Here is a 20523-nt window from a genome sequence, read left to right on the forward strand (position 1 = left end):
GGATCTGTGAAAACTGGTCTTATCACCCAAGACAGGAAGTTTGATTTTTTCACACAAACACAAAGCTTAATGAATACACTATCAAATTTCACTGTCACAGTTGACCAGAGTAAAATGGTCTGCTTTTTTCAAGCAAAGTGGCAAGCCGTACAAGTGGTCTGGGATCTTGATGGAGCCCTGGCCAACCAGGAGATGGCTGTGTGTGGCTGTACAGCTCCGTGGTATTGGACAATGACCTGTGCTGTAAATTTCCTTTCATTTTAGCCAGTTCTGAGCCCTGAATGGCAGCCTAATTCATCCCAACACATTCCTTTTCTATTTTAGAACACCATCTTTCCCGCCTTCCAGGCAAGATGGTGCCCGCCTCCCACCCCTTTTACAGCTTGCCTGATACAGTCAACCTCGGTTTAAAGACCATCTAAAATGGCGGGAAACTTAGCTGTTGACTACTTCTTCAGTGGATGATCTGAAATTGTTGTAAAATGTGTGAAAATTTGGTATGTGTAGTTACCACCATTGGCCAGCTACAACATTCCGAATATTTAAAACTGGCACTTCTCGATACTTTTAAATGGGCGATAAAATTGGTTTTCCCAGAGACAGTCACATATCATTAATGGATCATATTATGTGACCAGGGCTGTGATAATAGGGAATGTGGGGCACAAATTACATGCTGTCACACAACAGAGGATACCTCTATACGGGAATAAAATATTGCACCCTGCAACTTGCATTATGAAGCCAATTAATTTTAATACCTGTGGAAAATTTCAAAGCTACAGCATGATGACACAACAAGTTATGGACGATAAAAGTGGTTAAATTTTATGTGCCCACATGTCCTATTTTTGCAGACCTGTAAACTTTTAAAAACGTTTTTAGCAGGTAAAGTATATATAGCTATTAAATGTTTTTGAGGTATCAGTGGCTGTAATGTGTAAATGCTCATTCCACAGTTTTAGTTACATGTTTCTGACTTTCTGTATTTTAACAGGTTTAGCTTACTCACAGGTCCCTAGTGGGATAGCATTTACATATGAATAGCTGCAAGCTACAAAGGTGCACCTCTTTACAAAGGACAAACCCCGATGGTGTCCATATTTGATAGAGCTGAGCGATAATGGCAATCAATCAATTATCGTGGTAGATATTAACAATTGTGATCTTGATAGTATACCATAGTGCTATCGCGTTTATCCATATCTGTGCTTAGTCAAAAATATGGATAACAAAAGCAAACATGATAGTGTTGAAGTTCAGAAAACTGTAGAGGATTAGTAGCTTGAACATGGACAACAAAGATAACAACTGTAATACTGACACAACAATTTTTAGTGGAGTGTTAGAAAAGCAGATGTGTGGTGTGTACATAATTGGAGTATTCAAGTGCTGTATACATAAAGAAGTTCATGTCTTTAACTGCTAGTAAGAAGTTGAGTGTCTTTAACTGCTAGTAACTATTGTGATACTATCATGTACTATCGCTCAGTTCTAGTGCTGCGTATAAGGGCAAAAGGAGGACTGTGTCAGCTTTTACTAATAATACCTTACAATGTTAATTACCTTATACATACATTTTTAGTTGTTGTGAAAACACTTCTGGGTTGTAGTAAGTGTACAATGCATGCTACAGGATGGGTTGTGAATTGCTTAAGATTGAAATAAGTTACCAACATAGTCATCATGCATGATCAATGACTAGCACCCAAACGACGTCAATAATTCTATAATGGGATGTATTTAAATATTTATGATAGTTTCAAAGGAACTATTATACATCAAAGTTTACGGTACATCATTAATATTTATGTAACACAAGTGCAGAAGTTATTTTAATCCACTGCTGTATTACAGGAGTTTGTTGTGAACACCTCACAACCTACCCCATAGCATATTTACCCACATTATAGTGAGTAGTATACAATGCAGAAAATAAATCAGGCTTATGGCCATAACTTCTTTCCCGTCCACAAGCAATGCATACATGTGGCCAGTGAACAATATTCGGTGAAATGGAGGATCACATCTGCTGTTGCTACTGAGCTGTGGTGGTAGGTTTTTCCTTCTCCTAGTGCAGAAAGATTATAATGGAGTAACAGCCGGGCTGACTACATGTATAAGCCTACAGACATTTAGTGGTTCAAAATGCAGTTACAGCAAAATGAATAATGGTATAGGCAAAAAAAAAGAACAAAAAAAACAAAAACAGTTTTCATTATACATTGAGTTTTTCAAAATTTCCAATAAAATTGTCTTTTATGGTTCAGTACATGAAAAGGTATTAAACTGCAATTTGAATGCCTCCATTTATAGCAGCTTCAATCACTAAAATATAATTTTGAGTTTTGGCGATCTATTTTAGAACACATTAGCCTTTCCATTTTATTTTGTCTATGCAACTGCACCTGTTGGCCTCTACTAGCTTACTAACTAGCCCATAACCTAGAAGTTTGGAGGAGGCCGCAATGAAATATTTAGCTCAGAATTGAGCTAAATATTTCATTAGCTGATTAATTAAATATTTCATAGCTGATGTTTGTACATGGCAGCTGTAATAAAAGCAGTAAATGCATGGTGAAGTAGAATACAGTTTCACATGAAGGCTAACCAATGTTGATACAGTGGTATCATTCAATAACTTGACCCAGCCTGTATGATCTCAGTATAAGTACTTTCATCTCACAAGTTGCATGTGTGTAGTCTACAGGTCTAGGTACAACAAAATGTTTTTGCAACCTATCAAAGTGGTTAGCATGCCATTCCATATACTGTTTGTAACCTGATATTGTGGAAAACCACAATCAAATATTACTGGTGACAGTAAGGTTTTAAATACATTTTGAAACCACTATATTACTGGAGGCTTAGTCAGGCTGTTACTTCGTAACTTTCTCAGCAGAATAAACTCACAAACTGACAGCAGATGCAGTCCTCCATTTTGCTATTCAAAACAATGACCCTTTCCCTGACAGGACTATTTGTATTCCTTGCTTGTAAAAGTTATATTTTAGTAACCTGTAAAATAGATCAGCGAAGTACAAATTACCAACCCAAAAATGTTGCTTTAGTTTCAAGCGATCAAATTAGGCTGAGTGGATTCACTGCACAAAATTTTAGGAAATTTCATTAATATTCAAATTTTACAATCTACAGCTAATGTATGCAATATGTACAGCAATTCCATACAAAAAGTGGTGAATTTGATTCATACAAAAATGACAAGCTCAGGGGAGACAAAAACACTACAATACACACATACTCACAAACACACAGCTACACACACAATTTTAAAAATCTTCGAACACAAAATACAGATTGTCATGGAAACTACATAGTTACTGCAGTAGACTGTCTACTTCCACCCTAAGGGAAAACAAACACACAACATATTATGCAGTACTTGTCTACCTGTACAACACACTGGTAAAAAATTATGACCACTGAGTGTTGATTGACAAATTATAATAGGATCAAAAGAATGCTTACTCATTTACATGTATGGTTAGTCTTGTGCAGCAAATCTATTTCTTATTACTAATTGGAAGAAACCCCTGACCCAGTGAAAACAAGCAGCCGGTTATACGACAGTAAATTATGACATACTCAATGAGAATGTTACCTACAGCGGTGAAAATTTATTATAGTCAAATATCAGGTTTGATAACAGTGCATCGGTATCAAAGTCATTCGATTGTGGATTTTTCAATGCCAGTAAAATCATTACATAACCACAAATGTATGTGCTTATATGGCAGGACTCAGGCTTGTACATTGATAGCTAGCCAGGTGAGATATAGTTTAACACGTTTTCCAGCTGCACATCAGAAGGTATGGCAGATGATTAAATAGACACCCTGTGACAACTGCTGTGCTGCTGTGTAGTGCTTTGATAATATAGTGATAATGATGATGGTGTTAAGCTATTCAACCATTCACCTGGATTGTTGTAATTACCATGTACAGTACATAGCTGTGTCTTGCTATCCTTTCACAGTAGTAAGAGTACAATGTACATACTGTACATAAACTTCACTCACTACTTTAACTACATCATGCACTTAAGTAAAGCTGTGTTCATAAACTTTTTTATGGTTCTGCCATGTAAACAATGCTGTCCCTTTAAGCGAACCACCTGGACAGCTATATACGTACACCTCTGTACTTAGTAGACACAAGGGGACAACTAAGGATACAGATACACATGTATTGGGTTTCCCATAATGGGGAAAGAAGAATGCCGAACTGTGCTATACGCTGTGAAAAAAGAACCTGGAAAGTCCTATGGCATCACTCAAATGACTTGGTGATTTGTGTTGATTAGTGACTAATAAATTATAGTGCAGTGTATGTGCGTGTACATCGTGAAGAAACTGAAGCTACTGAGTGAAAGAACAGTGTGCTTGTGAAAAGTATGGCACATCACACAGGGGAACTTGGTACAAAGAGAAAGACACAGGCAGCTAACCTGGAAAGCAAACATCATCATGAACATTGACACTGCCTTGGACCATAGATAATACGACAAATTCAGTTTCCACGTGTGCTGTACTTTTGTGTGATAACCCTGCACGTGATGCCTTCATTCCAAGATTTCATCAAGGTTGCCATTTGCTACCTTGACAGTTTTGCTAGCGAAACTGACACATCCAGATGGAGTTTCAGCAATGGATGAATTTTATAATAACAAAAGTTGCTCCTAGCAACCTGAATATTACAACATTTGTAGGGGTAAATGTCTATAGTAACATCTCCATATTTTAAAAGGATAGCGTATATAGGTCATGAGATATAACATTTTAAAGTTTGTCGTTTTTCCATACATTGTCTATGAGAGGGGGCAACAGTGGGCAATCACATAGATAATGTGTGGGAAAACAACAAATTCGATAAATGTCATTTCTCAATGTAACATTATTTGTAGGTGTGAATCTCACAATTAACCTCTCCAGATTTTAAAATGATGGAGTATATAGATCATGAGATACGACATTTTGAAATTTGTGGTTCTTCCATACATTATCCATGTGATTGCCCAGAAGGGGCAACTGTTACCCCCTCCCATAGGTAATGTATGGGAAAAGTGCAAACTTTAAAATGTAATATCTCATGACCTTTATATGCTATCCTTTTAAAAATTGGAGACATTACTTTTGACATTCTCACCTACAAAATAATGTAAAATTCAGGTTGCTAGGGGCAACGGTTTAAAATTCCTTATTATGAAATTCATTCCATGCGGACCATCCATCTTGAACTAGTAACGCATTAAATGCAGGCAATCAATAGCGATCAGGTTTACGAGAGGAAATGAAGGTATGCGGGTTACTTTACAGGCTCAGTTTTCACAGTCTATAGCGTAGTTCAACACTCTCCCTCCCCTCATTATATACTCTTGATTTTAGAAATTATACAGACAGAATTATGAGTTTAGTTAGGCCATGACAAGTGAATTTTCATGAATGTAATGTCAGTGTTTTAGCAACTCCTCCAAAAAAAAAAAAATCCCGTGATCTTTTAAGAAGAGAGCTAATATATTGCTACAGACTTCTAAATATTGTACAAGTTGTAGTAGGCGCAGTAACAAAACGGAGGAAAATGGAGTTTATTCAGAAGGTCTTTACTCTTGCAGTCACAAAGATTGAGATACTCTAATAGAGCAGTCATAAATTATGTACTCTCATGACAATACAGCTGAAAAACCAAGCATGCCCATATTATGGGTGCATACTAGAATCTGTGTGTATGTGTATGCACCCACCTGAAGGCGATTTGAGGCTTGAGCAGCCTTGAGGCTTCATCTAGAGAATTTGCATAAGAAAACACAAAATGCAAACTGTAAAACAGTTGAGAGGATGCTTCTGCATGTAATTTGTGGTTAAAACAGGTTTGTTCTACGTAGTTATACTTCCTTAGCAGCACACAGCAATGTATGTACTACAAGATAATTGGTGAATTACAAAGCAACTAAATGATAAGAATAAAAGTGACTACAGAACCACTGGATTGATATTAGTATACATGGTGATTGGGGATGTCATCATGTGATGAAGCGCTTACTGCACAAAAAGGAGGTGAAAAGGAGGCAAACGGCGACAGTGGAAGAGAATTTAGTACCGGAAACTGTAGTTAAGGTGCTCCATAATATCACAAGCTGGTTTAAATGTTGGTTTAAAAGTCATAATATGTAATTAAGACGACTTTAATAATTTCTCACCCTCCAGCAATGTGGGTGATTAGATTGTTTAGCAAAATGGAGGACAGCATCTGCTGTTGCCTGGGCAGGTTTATGCAGAAACATTGTACGAAGTAACAGCCTGATTAAGCCTCCAGTAATATAGTGGAATTGAAATGTATTTAAAACCTATATGTCACCAATAATATTTGATTGTGGTTTTCCACAATATCAGGTTACAAACAATATATGGAATGGCATGCTAACCACTTTGATAGGTTGTAAAAATATTTTGCTGTACCTAGACCTGTAGACTACACACCATAGTGAGAGGATAAAAACAAACGATGTGAGTCAAATCCCTGGGTGATTTCTGAATGGTACAATAGTTATGTAAGATCAGCTTTTGTCACACTACAAACTTAACAAATCCTGATATAATTATGTAATAGTATGCCATTGTCCGATAGCAACTTTCCGATACATGTATTTATCCATAAAAATGTGATTTGAATGAATGCATAGAGACCAAGTTACAGGCTATTCACCACACAAAACTGGTTAAAATGAAACAAAATTTATATACCATCAGAGGTATTTATCCAACATCACAAACAAGTCGTATAGCCACATCCAGCCTGAGTCATTCCCAGAATAACCAGATGTCTACCCTATTAAAGATTGTCTCAGTATCAAAATGTTGAAGAAGCTTTGTTTCCCCCGCCTTTATATCTAAGCCTATGACCGTTTGTACAGTGTTTACGAGTCTACAGCACATTAGCTCTCTTCTTTAAGAGATCATGTAATTCATTTATTTTATGGGGGTTGGGAGAAAAAACAACAACAAAAAAAAAACACAGGCACAGCATTCATGAAATTAATTTGTCAAGCCTAAACTAATTCATAATTCTGTCTGGAGACCCAATACATACAGTAGCACACATTTGGTCCTGGTGTGTCAACTAAGTACAGGGTGTTATATGTAGCTTCCCAAATGATTTACTGTAATCTTTGTTTCTTTACTTTTCTTTGCTTGAAAGATTTTTTCACTGGTGCATGTAAAAGTTTAACACTTTTATTGAGAATGCCACAATTTCAAGGACCAGCTGCTACTTTTCTTTTCAGGAGCTTCCTTTGGGGAACCCAATAAAGAAGGAAGAAATGGGATGACTATGTCATAATAAAATAATTTATTTCAAATCTGACTTGTAGTTATAAAGATCGAGTTAGATCAGTCACATGTACTCTACTAAAACAGTCAGGTACAGCTGAAATTATTAACATTTTTATTTTTTGACCTACCAGGTCACTACTGCCTCATGAAATCATCAGTCCAATAAGAGATGCTATAGTTTCTCCACCTAAAGATTTCTTGGAGTTAACATTGTCTGATCTAGTAACCTCTCACTTGAAACAAGATTTGTAGAGAAGTCACGCAAGTGGCAGGTAGGGGTACACGACCGACCACGCTGTCATGGCCAATAGTTTTTGTAGTAGTTGCAACATTTGATCACAACTCTTATCTTTAAATTATAATATAGGTTCAATGCTAAGCTATAGGTGTGTTAATATTTTGAGTGAGAAGTTAGTCTATTACTACAGCGGATTAATCGAGGTGTTGTGAAGAATGTCCTTTACAATTAATAAATAGGTGGGTGGGTGCATAGGCAGTCACAAATAACGTTTGTTAGATTGGCCAGGCAGCTAAGCTTATATTATAGAGACTGTAATTATACCAGTCATCACTACATTGGAGTAGCATATATATGGTACTGCATACATTTGCTTACACAATATGCTTGTGGTGGGCACTAACTGGGATACTGTTTCTCTTTGCTGGTCAGTGGTACATAAATGACTCCCATCAGGTTCTTCCTCGTGATGGTGCCATCTTGGTTCTTATCAATCTGGTCTAGACTCTGTGACCCTCCTGCTGGACCGACCGGTAGAATAAGTCTCCCGCCTGGTTTGAGCTGGTCTATTAACTGAAGAATAAACAAACGACATTATACAAGGAGTCCTATTGAATTATCATGTAAGTATGAAATACAGTGAAATATATGGGACAAAAGGTACAACAAGATTGCAATGCAAAGTTTAACAAGAGAACATTTTGTGCTGACTTGTGGCTTCTTGACATAACTCTATGGAAACAATGACACAATGGGTTAAATAGACACAGAGGGTAGGGTAGGGTAGGGATCTGTGGATTATGGTTTTAGTGTTTCCTAGAAATTATTTTCTGCCCATTATCCCAAAATTCTTTCTGGAAGCAATGTGATCCAAACATGTATTACAAACATAATTTGAGAGAGAAAAATCTGCTATAGAGAAACAAGCACAAGAAATTGAGATACTGTAAAAGGTCAAATACTCTAATAGAGCAATCAAATACTGCCTATAGTACCAATTTGACATGATTTATCTGTTTTGATCTCTTAAGCTAGACGGATACTTGGCAGATTCGAATTTACCAATTTCAGTGAAAATTTATCAACCACATTGCCGATTTGATTATCACTAATTGACAAAAATGAGACGATCTTGATTATTGCCAACAAAATGATCATGATTATCACGATAACTGAATAATTTCCTATCCCTAATTGGAACGTTCATCATCAAAATTTTACTCATAAAAATGCTTGATTCTCCAATTCATCAAAATTTTCCCTTGTCAAACATTCGCACTATTCGGTAGTGAATAATGAACACTGTTGGAATCTGCAAGAAGGCTAGAGCCTGTTTAGCAGGGAGTCTGAACCACTACACTTGAAACTCTGTACAGCTATCTGTGGCCCGTACTGTTTAGTTCACAAAAATCAATAAAACCATGTACATATGTAGCTGACAAGGACACATCATCATGGTCCCAAGAAGTCAAACTGTAAGATTATTACAAGTTTGACATAATAAACACAATAGAGACCATGTACTACACACAATAAATAGAAAGATACGTACAACACAGTAAAATAATTGCTGCATTCAACAGTACCAACATACTACACTCAAATATAAGCCACTCACAGGTTGTGGTATAGTGGCGGCAGCTGCACCAACATGTATGGCATCATAAGGAGCATCGTCAGGGTAACCCAGTCTGCCATCACCAGCTATAGTGAAGCATACACACATACACATACACACACGACACATGTACATACACGACACATGTACATACACAAACAGTGGAAATATGTAAGCATTATTATACGTACAGTATGTATGCAGTATGTATACAGTATGTATACAGTTGGTACACCACAGCATGCTCTACTTTGCAGCATTTCATGTATGGATGTACTGTATGTGTACATAAACTACACAAGCACGCATGCACACAAAACTAAAGTTTACCTATCAATTTAATTCTTTCCTCTTTCAACAAGTCAGGATTGTCTTTCTGTACATTTTTCACAGACTGGTCCACCAACTCCTTGATGTGTTCAATACCCACCACACAGCCTGTAGGACCCACCTGAGTAGAAAGGAAGAATAACAATCAGTGGAAAAATGTGTGATAAAAGCAAACAACAAACATGTACACTACAGGAATATTATACAGTGGAACCATTCTATTCTGGACACCATGGGGTCATACTGAAGTGTGCACTATTTAAAGAGAGGTGTCTTGTTTAAAGGCAGATAGGACAAAAGATGTTTCCAAAGGGACCATGGTATAGTGTGTCCTTTCTGAGGAGTTTTATCCACTACCACAAACATTTGGCATTCCAATCCACAATGTTGGACCACTAAAATGTATGCAAGCCCAAACATACTTGAAATAGTCCTGACATTTTGTTAGGGTACTCTTAGAAATCCAACTATGCTATATTCTGCTAGGCGTACTGTACATATCATTCCTTATTCCAATACCACATACCATGTGACCCATACAAGCAGTGAGGTATCCACTTCCAGACCCGACATCAAGTGCTCTAGCACCTTCATATAAATGATCCTTCAGTATCTCCAGAGCATGAGCATGCTGTATAATTACAATATCCATACTACACATTCACACATATAGTACTACTGAACACAATTACCTACTGCAGATACTCAAGATTAAACATTTCAACTATACTATGAACTTTGGTCACATTTATTACAATAAAACTGACAAATGTGTGTACATAGTGCAAAGTACAGTACAAGTGACCAAGACTTCACAATGTGTAAGTAAGGGGAGAATATCCAGCTTCCAATATAGTCTGTACAAAGTCCTCTTCTCATGATAGGGTGCTTATTAGTGTTGATAAGGTCAAGGCTTCACTCTGTGAATGTGTCACTTGACTCAGTGATTTTCCTGGATGTATTCCAGTTAGATACTATCTCCCTTACTTGTATTATGAACTCTTGCTATCATTATACATACACATAGGCTACAGTACTGATACACATGGCAGGTTATTTTCAAGAGAGTTACAAGCAACTGTAAGTAAAACAGTTGTTCATTGGGAGAAATTTTCCTTGTTGAAAATGACCTGCAATTTATGTTTGGCTTACCATGTGTGGGGCACTGATGGTAGCTTGATATCCTAAAACAAAGAGAAGAATACCAACCTGTCTACAATGAAATGTGTGAACCTCTCTGTTGTGGACACCTTAAGATAAAGTATCTGGATGGGTCCTATTTCAAAGGTTACAAATACATTCAAGGGAAGTTGAGGGAACTAAATGTTAATCGATACTAAGGAAAACAGGACTTCGGGCAAGTGTGTCCTTTTCAATGAAGTTCACAGTGTACACAATGCTCTCCTTACCAATGGACTGGGGTGAGTCATAATAAGGATTGAACGAGGAGTAGTTTCCTCGGTCCACTTTCAACATGGCTGACTCCACTGCTTCAGACTGAACAATATGGTTTGCTACATGTACACAATAAAAACACATGTATTTATATGCATTGTAACAAGAGTACACTATAAAATAAGTGCTGTGTGTTTCTGTGTATAACATGTGTAACTGTCAACAGTAAAGTTTGTATTAACTTTTGCTAATACACAATGGCTTGCAGCAAAGCATATATTAGCTTCACGTATCCAACCCTTTTCTTCTTTTCGGAATCCAACAAAAAAAAGAAAAAAAATGGATTGGCTCTGTAAATAGTGAGTTTTAGCATTTGGATGGAGTCTACATTATGTCATATGTGCAACTGAATGATGTACTTACCACAAGAAAACAGTGTTATAATTTAAAGGTCCACTAGTACTGAAATGGAAAATTCACTTGCCATTTTATTAAATAAATAAGTTGTTGGTATTATGCAATGCACAAAAACACCATTTTAATAATTCAATTATGTTGTTATACTGAGATATTAAGCCACAAAGTCTAGCTACGTCACATTGTGACGTAAGACAAAGAACTGGAAGTACTATTATTACACACTTTACAATGGGAAAGGTAAACAGTGAAAGCCTAATGTACAGGTGGAAATACCAAGCTTTCCTTTTTAACTTTGTAGTGTTCCAAGATTACTTGAACTTTCTGCTTGAAAACAATAGCGGAGTTTTTCTGTAGCTTCCTGTAGCTCAGCCTGTAGTACGTGCTTCAAACTATCAAAGTTCATGCTCTACTGAAGTAAGATTGATTAGTTTGGTTTGTTTACAAAGCCGGGTTAGCAGTACTATGAAACAAACAATGGTATCTATTTTACACTTCCCTAAGTCACTTCTCTACCTGGTAGTGATAGTATCTCATGCATCTTGCCAGTGGCGCTACTATCTTCTGGTCCTGTTTGATGGGCAGTGGGTTGCATGAAACATGTGATCTATGACACGGTAAGGACTTACAGTACATTAGGCCAAGATAACTGTGTGACTTAAAAGTGTTCTACTATGTTGTGAATGAAGTGTCATTATCAGTACTAGGAATTATGGATTATCGTTATAATCGATACCTGACATGGCCCCGGCTGGGGAACACTATTTCTTCCAACTAACTTTCTAAGCACCAGAAATTGCTGCGTATAGACGCACAACTATTGTGCAACTTTTGAACTTTTTGTAAAAGCCTTATAACACACAGAGCAGCTGTCCTTGCCCTCAGGCAGTAGTAGCATTTTTCAGGTAACCCTCGAGGTACTAGTTACACATACCGAGTATAAATGACATCACTAGTTTTGTGAGTGGCAATGCAAAACGTGCACAACTTGCAGTTCCTTATGCTACCGTAATGAATTATGTAAATAAAACAGTGTGCATGTGATCCACATGTTGTCCTGTCCCTTTACCATTGCACATGTGAGTTCAGCACACATTACAAATCAACACTAGTGCAATATTGCCCCAAGGAATGTATGGTAAATTTATTCCAATTATTGCGTACCTTTCAGTTTGCTGATTAAATCAGCATTCGAGCTGCCATGTGATCGCCACGCCATTCCGATATTATTGAAAATCTGTACCACGTACAACGATAAGGTTATTCTCATAACAGAACAAGATATTGACTGTTCTTTCTTGACGCTAGCGCTTCAAAAATAAGCGCCTCTAGATTGTACAAACTTAGCGTGGGCGGCAGGAGGCTGCAGTACTACGGTGTATCATAGATCCTTTATAAAGGATCTATGGGTGTATGGATTGAGTAAATGATCTATCCCCAGATCTGAAGCAGGTTAGGACAATGTGCAATGCTGTGAGTTTGATAGTTTCACTCCCCATGCCTTGAACTGATGTCAACACTCTACTATGATACTTTGCAACACTTTGCAACACTTTGCGGGCTAGCTACATGGGCTATGCAACAGTTTCAGGCTGAAAAGTTTCATGTTGCTATGAGTCGTCATGTTTCTTATTATGGCACTCATGCCAAAAGGCCTGAAGAGTGGTTTTGTCAGACCAGGTCACTGCAGGGAGTTAGAAACATGCATGCACTAAAGAATTCTGTCAAATTTAAATAGCTATCAGGTGGTGACTTGATCTACACAGCGCGAAGTGGTCTAGGAAAGTTCCTGAGGGGCCACACAGCCTGGCCCAGGATCCAGGATTTCCTCGATCTATACATTCCGGCAACCAGTAGTCCAGTACTATACAGTGTGACTTCTCTTGGTTTACTCAGTACCGTTGTTTAATAATTATCATATTAAGTATCTACCTACTAGATACCATATACTGCGAAAAGATGCTGACAGAATCCTTGGTGTTTCAGGTACATATACTTAGCATAATTACGTGTGTGGGGACTTACTATTAATAAAGACTCTTTATATCATTTACACCGTATGCAGATCTGTGGACCTAACTTGTGGTTTGCGGAAGTGCAATGATGTGTCACAAACCTTGGATGACTTTATGTCTCACAGTACTGGAGTATTTAGTTTTCTTGCCGACAGTGTCTTGGCGAGGGCATTTACTTCTACCAATCAAGTTTTGCTGTCAGCATTCTTAAGAAACTAGATGTCCGCCATGTATGTGGATGGTTTGCTAATTACATTTTTCAATTTAAAATGTTGTATGTGTTGCATGTATTGTATGAATGTAGTTTTGTGTTGTATGTACATAATATATAATGATGTGTGTACTACAGTATGAAAGTATGGCTTAGCCAAGTATATACCGTGAATCAATGAATCAATCCAGAAGGGGAGAAAGAAAGAATCAAACAGTATAGCTGTATATCTATATTTAATACCTAAAAGCCAAAGATAATTTTATAAAGATCAAGACACTCTGTAATAGAGTAGTGCAGTCAAACCACTCTAGTAGAACATTCAAAGAGATTCAGAATATTGTTTTTACTATTGATAAGATTTTGGATATAGTTCTCCACTAAGGCAACATCAACGCTTACTTTGTGACTGCTTAATTACTACACTATATGCTGAACCAGTGCTACTTGGCTCTGTAAACTGTGGTACTATTTTTTGACTACACATCATTTGCAAAAGCTTTTTGTTTGCTTGCAGGTACAGCAAGTAATGTCACATAGATGTCAATATGCTCAGCTGGAACATTGGCATTACCTTTTAACAACAGCTTCATTCTACACTAGCTGCCCCCCAGTCCACGTCATTATCACTGAATGTCTCAAGTGTCAAACTTATACATACTTATTTTTTATTTATTTATTAAGACTTTACAGCACAAATGCTGAGGATCTGTAGGACTCTGGTCCGATAGCCTGTTTGAAGTTGTTACAGAAAGTGTGCTTGAAAGCGTGGAGAAAGGAGAAAAACTCCATGACTGGACCTGGCAGCCTCGAACTTGCAGCCATCCAACTAACGCTTGAATGCTTGCAGGAGTCTGCCAGGCGGTCAGGATGTCGTCTTGTTATTTTCAAGTATCTGTACTTATAACTACAGTGTATTTTGTTTTTGTGCATGAGGACTCATATACGTATAAGCCGTGACCCAAGATCACAGATTTGGTAGGTCAAGTTTCTTAAATCATTTCGGTCTGCATTGATCAATTACGTAAGAGCTACATGTAGGGATCAGTGACAGTCATGAGTTCAGTTATGAACCTAAAAAGACCAAGAGCATTAATTTTAATTGACAAAAAAATCCTAGAAGGTATTAAGGGTGCCCATGGGTTGATGTTGCAGATGCAAGTTTATATACTCAGCAATAACCGTGGAGGATTCTTTATATCATATTTGGTGATTATATATATTCTATTAGAGATTTTTACTGACTGCTTATTAGAGTATCTCGATCTTTTGCAATTGTATGAAGCTACTATTATTATGTATGTATTTTAAGGGGTGGGGAGGGTCATGTACGTGCCCCTATGTTCTCCTTTGGATCCACCACTGAAAACAATGTATTTTATAAATATGTGAAATATGTGTACATGTAGCTGATTTTACATGATTAACAATAAAATTTAATTAAATGCATTGTCTCAAACACAAAAGCTAATGATTGTCATATAACATGTGGTGTGTATAGTGGTATCTGTAGTGTTGTATCTGTCACAATGAAGATTGAGTATGAATTAGTGAGTGATACAATCCTTGGGACGGATCTTCATCTCAGTGAAGAGTACCGTACCACGTACTTCAGGTGGTTGTCTGTTGAGGTTGACAAGGTAACACTGACTGTACCACCATCCACTCTTAAAATTAGCTGCACAGTTACCAATACTCCAGATATCATTCTCATTATCTGGAGTACTGAACTTGTATCCATTGTGGGCCTGAAACCAATCGCTACCTTCTCCAGTAAACCCTCCAACAGTCAGTGGGTATTCTTCACTGGCAGTTCCTACACTGAACTGATTGTAGTGGAGGTAGGACCAGGTCTTGTTATTGAATTGATAATCCACTCTCATCTCCCATTGGCCAGTTTGTGTTAAAACATTCATCAGTTTAAGTCCAGCCCAGAAGTCATTATTGAGGTCTCCAAATCCATCTTCATATTCTCTCCAGTTCTTGTTGAAATGCAGTTGACTATCCTTCCTGTTTCTCTGTATCACAATCCATCCTCCATCATCAGTGGTCATGTCACAGTAGATGTTAGTAGACATGTCAGTAAATGTTCCCATGTTAGTACTCATCTTGTACACTCCATTTTGTACTCTTCCAGGTGGATAGACCCTGAGATCACAGCAATTGTTGACTGGAACAGAATTCCTAGTAGTATAATACTTCAGTGGATTGGCCCCAACAATGACCAGTAGCAGTGACAGTGTCAGTATAAGTTGTGTAATGATCTTCATAGCTGTAGCTTCAGTATAGGAGTAATGCCAAGGTCCTGAACAATGGATCAAATGCTAGATTGAAACTTTCTGATAATTTCTTTACTTCAAGGCTACCACGCTGAAATAAATATGACACGCATACCATATAATTCATAGGTGTGGCAATGCTATATATTTAGTTATAACCATATAGGGAATGTTCTATTTTAGAGGTGGCAGTTTATTTGTGTATGTATGGTAAGGTGTTATTTGCACAGACCCCATAAACCATAAACCACAAACACATCCTGTAAACAAATTGTGTATCAACTTTACATTCTTGTGGCCAGGGGGAACTGCAACCTACGGCATTCCATTTATTAGTGATCATGAGATTTGGTATACATAGCACACACATTACATAACCAGAACTGTGCTGACTGTTCTGTTCTGTTAGAGAGTTTTGTTGTAATAATTATTTTGAATTGCAAAACTAGTATATCTTGAAAAAAAACTTATACATAGGCACTGAGATAATTCCCTTCACGTGATTCACTGCATCAATGTTATGGTACATTTTAATGGCCATTGCATGCTATGACAAAACTGTTTAATAGAGCAGTCATGAATGATTAATTTTCTGGCAATGAATGGGCTGTGTCTGCTTCAGATGCTTGTTCCAGATAATTGGCTACATGAATGTTATATTTATTCTGACCTTAGGAGCTCCACGTGCCCAAATTTACCTTGAGTGTTTGTCTATTTTTATAATAACCTTTTGTTTGATACCCTGTTCACATTGGTGGTTTTGCTAAGTCCTTTCATATTGGTAGAAGGCTACAACATGATTACCCAGCCAGAAAGACAGAGACCTAATGAGAGCCTTCAAGGAAAAGAGTTGCTAAGCAGGTCGGTGTTGAATTACTTATAGCTTTGCGCCTGATCACTTAATTGTAGTATTATTACTTACATGTAGTTGGGTGTATATCCAGTTCACCCATTGGATTTAATCTAACCTTAAGTCTTTGCAATTAGCTTAGTATGATACAATAGCCAACTCTAGTAGAACAGCCACTTAGTCTCTACTTGAACATGCAGTGTAAGATATTGATATTAAGCAACTATGTAGAGATATACTCATAAAGTCTTGCGGTTTACAATAGTTTACTGTTTTCATAATGATAATAGATTTATTAAGGGCTTAAAATTTTAAGAGCTTCCTTGATGTACAACATGAAATAGTGCTTCTGATAGTATTGTATAGACTCCCACTTTTTAGGCAAAACCAATATCGATATTTTTATCCTATTCAGTTTACCGATAGTTAACCAATACCCAATTGTAGGTCTATAGTCTCTCTACAAGTTACATTTGAATGTGCGTACTCCACCAAAAGTACAGCTTGTAAAGCTAACGTTGCACACTTACCTCAACTCAAAGCTGCTAATCAAACAAGTGGGCTAGGACTCCAACCACCACTGTTTATATAGGCTTTGTGGTTAGCTGCCACAAAACATAAACAAATTACCTAAGTACATGCCAGAGTCTTTGACACCAGACCTCCAGTGGTACTGCAGTTGCTAGAGCTGAATAGACTAATATCGTAATTTGCTTTTTTTTCCGTTGTAAAATGATTTTCGTTTGCAAAAACTTGTACGAAAATTTCTTGCACGAAAACTTTTATACAAGATCGAACTACTCTAATAGAGCAGTCATGAAAATATTTTCATAATGAAAATTTTTATCACGAAAATAAAGCAAATTATACGGTATATACATTTCACATGATTTATAGTACGTTCACGTTGAGCTGAATCCTCAAAAACATTTATTAAATAACTCATGGATGCAATTACACACGATCTTGAAATTAGGCTCATTTGTAGTACTGCTTGACCCACTAAAAATATTTCAAAACCTTTTTGTTCAAATGTTTACATAATATTTACAGCCAATCAAAATTTTCACAATACATTTTCATGGGGAAGCCATATAAACGCAGTGTCCATTACAGCCCTTTCCTGAGCTTGTAATGGAGCCAAACCATACATGTCTTTTGTTGACACCTTTGCTGTTAGCTACCACTAATCATCTGTTTGGCTGAAATGTTAACTCTGTTGAGAAAAAATCCAATTTTAAAATTTTTAGCTGTTTTTCAGTATTTAGTTCAACGTGAACATTATGCTAGTCTGGTCATTCAATAATACAAGTAAGTATGCTTGTGCAGTATAATGCATGTATTACATGCATACACTGTATATGTACGTACACATTGAGATGTGCCCTCAAATAGTTGTGGATGAAATTATACAATGCAAGTTCATGAAATTTGACTCATTTGTTATACTGCTCAAAATCAAATGTTTGGCACATCATTGACCAGTCATTCATCATACATTTACCAGTTTCCTGTGGGGAAGTCATAAAATGCAGTAAATCAAAAAAGTATATAGTCTGTTAGACTGTTACTATATCCTTTCTCCTATTTGTATATTGAATGGAACCATACTGCACGTGTCTGGATACATTTATATACAGTGTATTGGTGCCAAGCATTGTGAACAGACAACTGATGATTATTTCAGTATAAATTGTGTCTTTCATACTATATAGGCCTGTAAATTAATTGGACTTTTACTAATATTATCATCATGTCAGATTTCATATAAAAACTATTGAGAGCACACATAAACACTCTGAGTTATCACACATAATATAGATGGGCATTACATGTCAACCATAGCTTGACATTAGCCAGTTTGTATAATCCTATACTGGCCAATTGCTTTTGAGTAACTAGAGAGCTTTACCCTAAAATTTTGAAAGTAGAAATCCTTGAATAAGCACTGGAGCTCTTGCACGCAAGTGAAGTTACTATAGTATGTTCACGTTGAGCTGAATCCTCAAAAACATTTAATAACTCATGGATGCAATTACACACGATCTTGAAATTTAGCTCATTTGTAGTACTGCTTGACCTGCTAAAAATATTTCAAAATCTTTTTGTTCAAATGTTTGACATAATATTTATGGCCGATCAAAATTTTCACAATACATTTCCTATGGGGAAGCCATATAAATACACTGTCCATTACAGCCCTTTCCCAAACTTGTAATGGAGCCAAACCGTACGTGTCTGTTGTTGACACCTTTGCTGTTGCAAATAATCATCTGGTTGGCTGAAATGTTAACTCTGTTGAGAAAAAATCCATTTTTAATTTTTAGCTGTTTTTCAGGATTCAGCTCAACGTGAATATACTATGTAGTAGCTTAATTGTTTCAGTTGAACTTGCATACAAATGTGAGACACTACTTAATAATGTAAGTATAATATTATGTTGTAATACAGCCATAAGGCTTGTAGCTATCTGATTACATCTGAAGGCTGCAAGCCTGAGGATGGAGTGTTTACAAATAAAGTTAATGGTTGTGTCATAACTGATTTGTGGTACGTACATATTGTGCATAGATAAAAAGCATCCATTTGTAACATTGAAGGAGCAAGAAAGCATGGCTAATATTGACTATCATTGAGTACTGTGTGCAAGGAATGACTTTACTCACTGTTATTACTGTCTTGATAGTTACTTAATTCATTGATATAATGTTGTTTTCCTACTATATGTGGTGTATTGATGTCAAAACTCCAGCCATAGTACTGCTTCACATCATTATTATAATACAGGTTTGTAACCATGCAAAATTTACCAAGGGTTTACATGGTAGGTGATCACATGCAGCAGTGGGGGTCTGGAGCTGCACCCAGGCCAGATGCTGACAACACTTAACTTTATATACTGTTAAGAGAAAAGTTTAACTAATTTGTATAGCTGCATATAGTATAGAGCAAATGAAACATAGCTGACAATTCTTTAACCTGGTGGGTCCTTACCAGAGGGTCTATAGCATAAGATTTCTGTAGAATGGCAAGGTTGTAATAATGGATGTGCTGGGGGTCATCCCATTTGATGTACAACAGGAAGTTTTGACAAAAGATAAATGACTAAATGGCCACAAATACCAAAACATCTTAAAAGTCAGTGTTTAGATCTGTGATTTCTTGCTTTTCGTCAAATTTTAATTCGTCAAAGTTGATCAATTGTGAATTCGTCGAATTTCTTGTTGTACAGTACTGTCCAGTTACTGTAATTGTGGATAAAAGAGAGAAGATAGCAAAATTCCAACATTGATTGATTAACTGCTTAATAATTTTATGCTGTAATTGATTGTGATATCAAGAGTTCATACAGTTATTGTATGATTTTTTTTTTGTATATACTACACAAATAACTGTGATATAGATTGTCTCATGAACTTACACTGTAAGGCTAGGCTAGTTATTAATGATAACCTCCAAGATATTGAATTGTGACCACTTTCATTGTACATGGATAACTCTAATAATGTTGAAATGGGAAACTATTGAAGATAGAACTGTATTACTGCATTTTAACGACATCACTTCAGTGAAGGATGAAAACGTGGGACTATGTGGCATGTGACAAGTATAAATTCGTACATTAGAATATGTGTCAATGCAATGTTTACTATATAGTTCACAAGATCTAGACCACAAGATGGATGACTATGCAAGCTATGGGGCGTACTCACACCAAGCATTATGTTTGCTTAGGGTACATTGGGAATTAGTTCAAGGTGCTTACAAATATTAATGTCCCTTGACCTTGTGCCTATACATTTTGGCCTGGATATGTCTGA

The 20523-nt window shown here is 36.8% G+C and overlaps 2 protein-coding genes and 1 long non-coding RNA gene across 5 annotated transcripts; 1 reads left to right on the forward strand and 2 right to left on the reverse strand.

Annotated features, from left to right (window-relative positions):
• Positions 1 to 3111: 3111 nt before the first annotated feature.
• On the reverse strand, positions 3112 to 12690 carry LOC136253098 (protein-L-isoaspartate(D-aspartate) O-methyltransferase-like). 2 transcript variants are annotated; one of them, XM_066045698.1, is made up of 8 exons: positions 12512 to 12690; positions 10945 to 11049; positions 10688 to 10719; positions 10062 to 10166; positions 9536 to 9656; positions 9206 to 9291; positions 7992 to 8160; positions 3112 to 3366 (listed from the first exon to the last, which is right to left on the reverse strand). In XM_066045698.1, the coding sequence occupies exons 1-8, from the start codon at positions 12615 to 12617 to the stop codon at positions 3356 to 3358; spliced, it is 735 nt and encodes a 244-aa protein (XP_065901770.1). In that variant the 5' UTR covers positions 12618 to 12690; the 3' UTR covers positions 3112 to 3355. The 2 variants fall into 2 exon arrangements, with proteins under 2 accessions (XP_065901770.1, XP_065901771.1); XM_066045699.1 differs by having other exon boundaries at positions 7966 to 8160.
• LOC136253100 (uncharacterized) lies at positions 12679 to 13747 on the forward strand. Of its 2 annotated transcripts, XR_010699953.1 has the most exons (3): positions 12679 to 12799; positions 13287 to 13333; positions 13413 to 13747. It is a non-coding gene; the product is annotated as an uncharacterized lncRNA (long non-coding RNA). The 2 variants fall into 2 exon arrangements; XR_010699952.1 differs by having other exon boundaries at positions 12679 to 13333.
• A 1200-nt stretch (positions 13748 to 14947) lies between these two features.
• On the reverse strand, positions 14948 to 17250 carry LOC136252821 (fibrinogen-like protein A). The gene is made up of 2 exons (XM_066045396.1): positions 17233 to 17250; positions 14948 to 15943 (listed from the first exon to the last, which is right to left on the reverse strand). The coding sequence occupies exon 2, from the start codon at positions 15841 to 15843 to the stop codon at positions 15121 to 15123; it is 723 nt and encodes a 240-aa protein (XP_065901468.1). The 5' UTR covers positions 15844 to 15943; positions 17233 to 17250; the 3' UTR covers positions 14948 to 15120.
• Positions 17251 to 20523: the final 3273 nt, after the last annotated feature.

This window comes from Dysidea avara, chromosome 4, assembly GCF_963678975.1.
Source record: "Dysidea avara chromosome 4, odDysAvar1.4, whole genome shotgun sequence".
NCBI lineage: Eukaryota > Metazoa > Porifera > Demospongiae > Dictyoceratida > Dysideidae > Dysidea > Dysidea avara.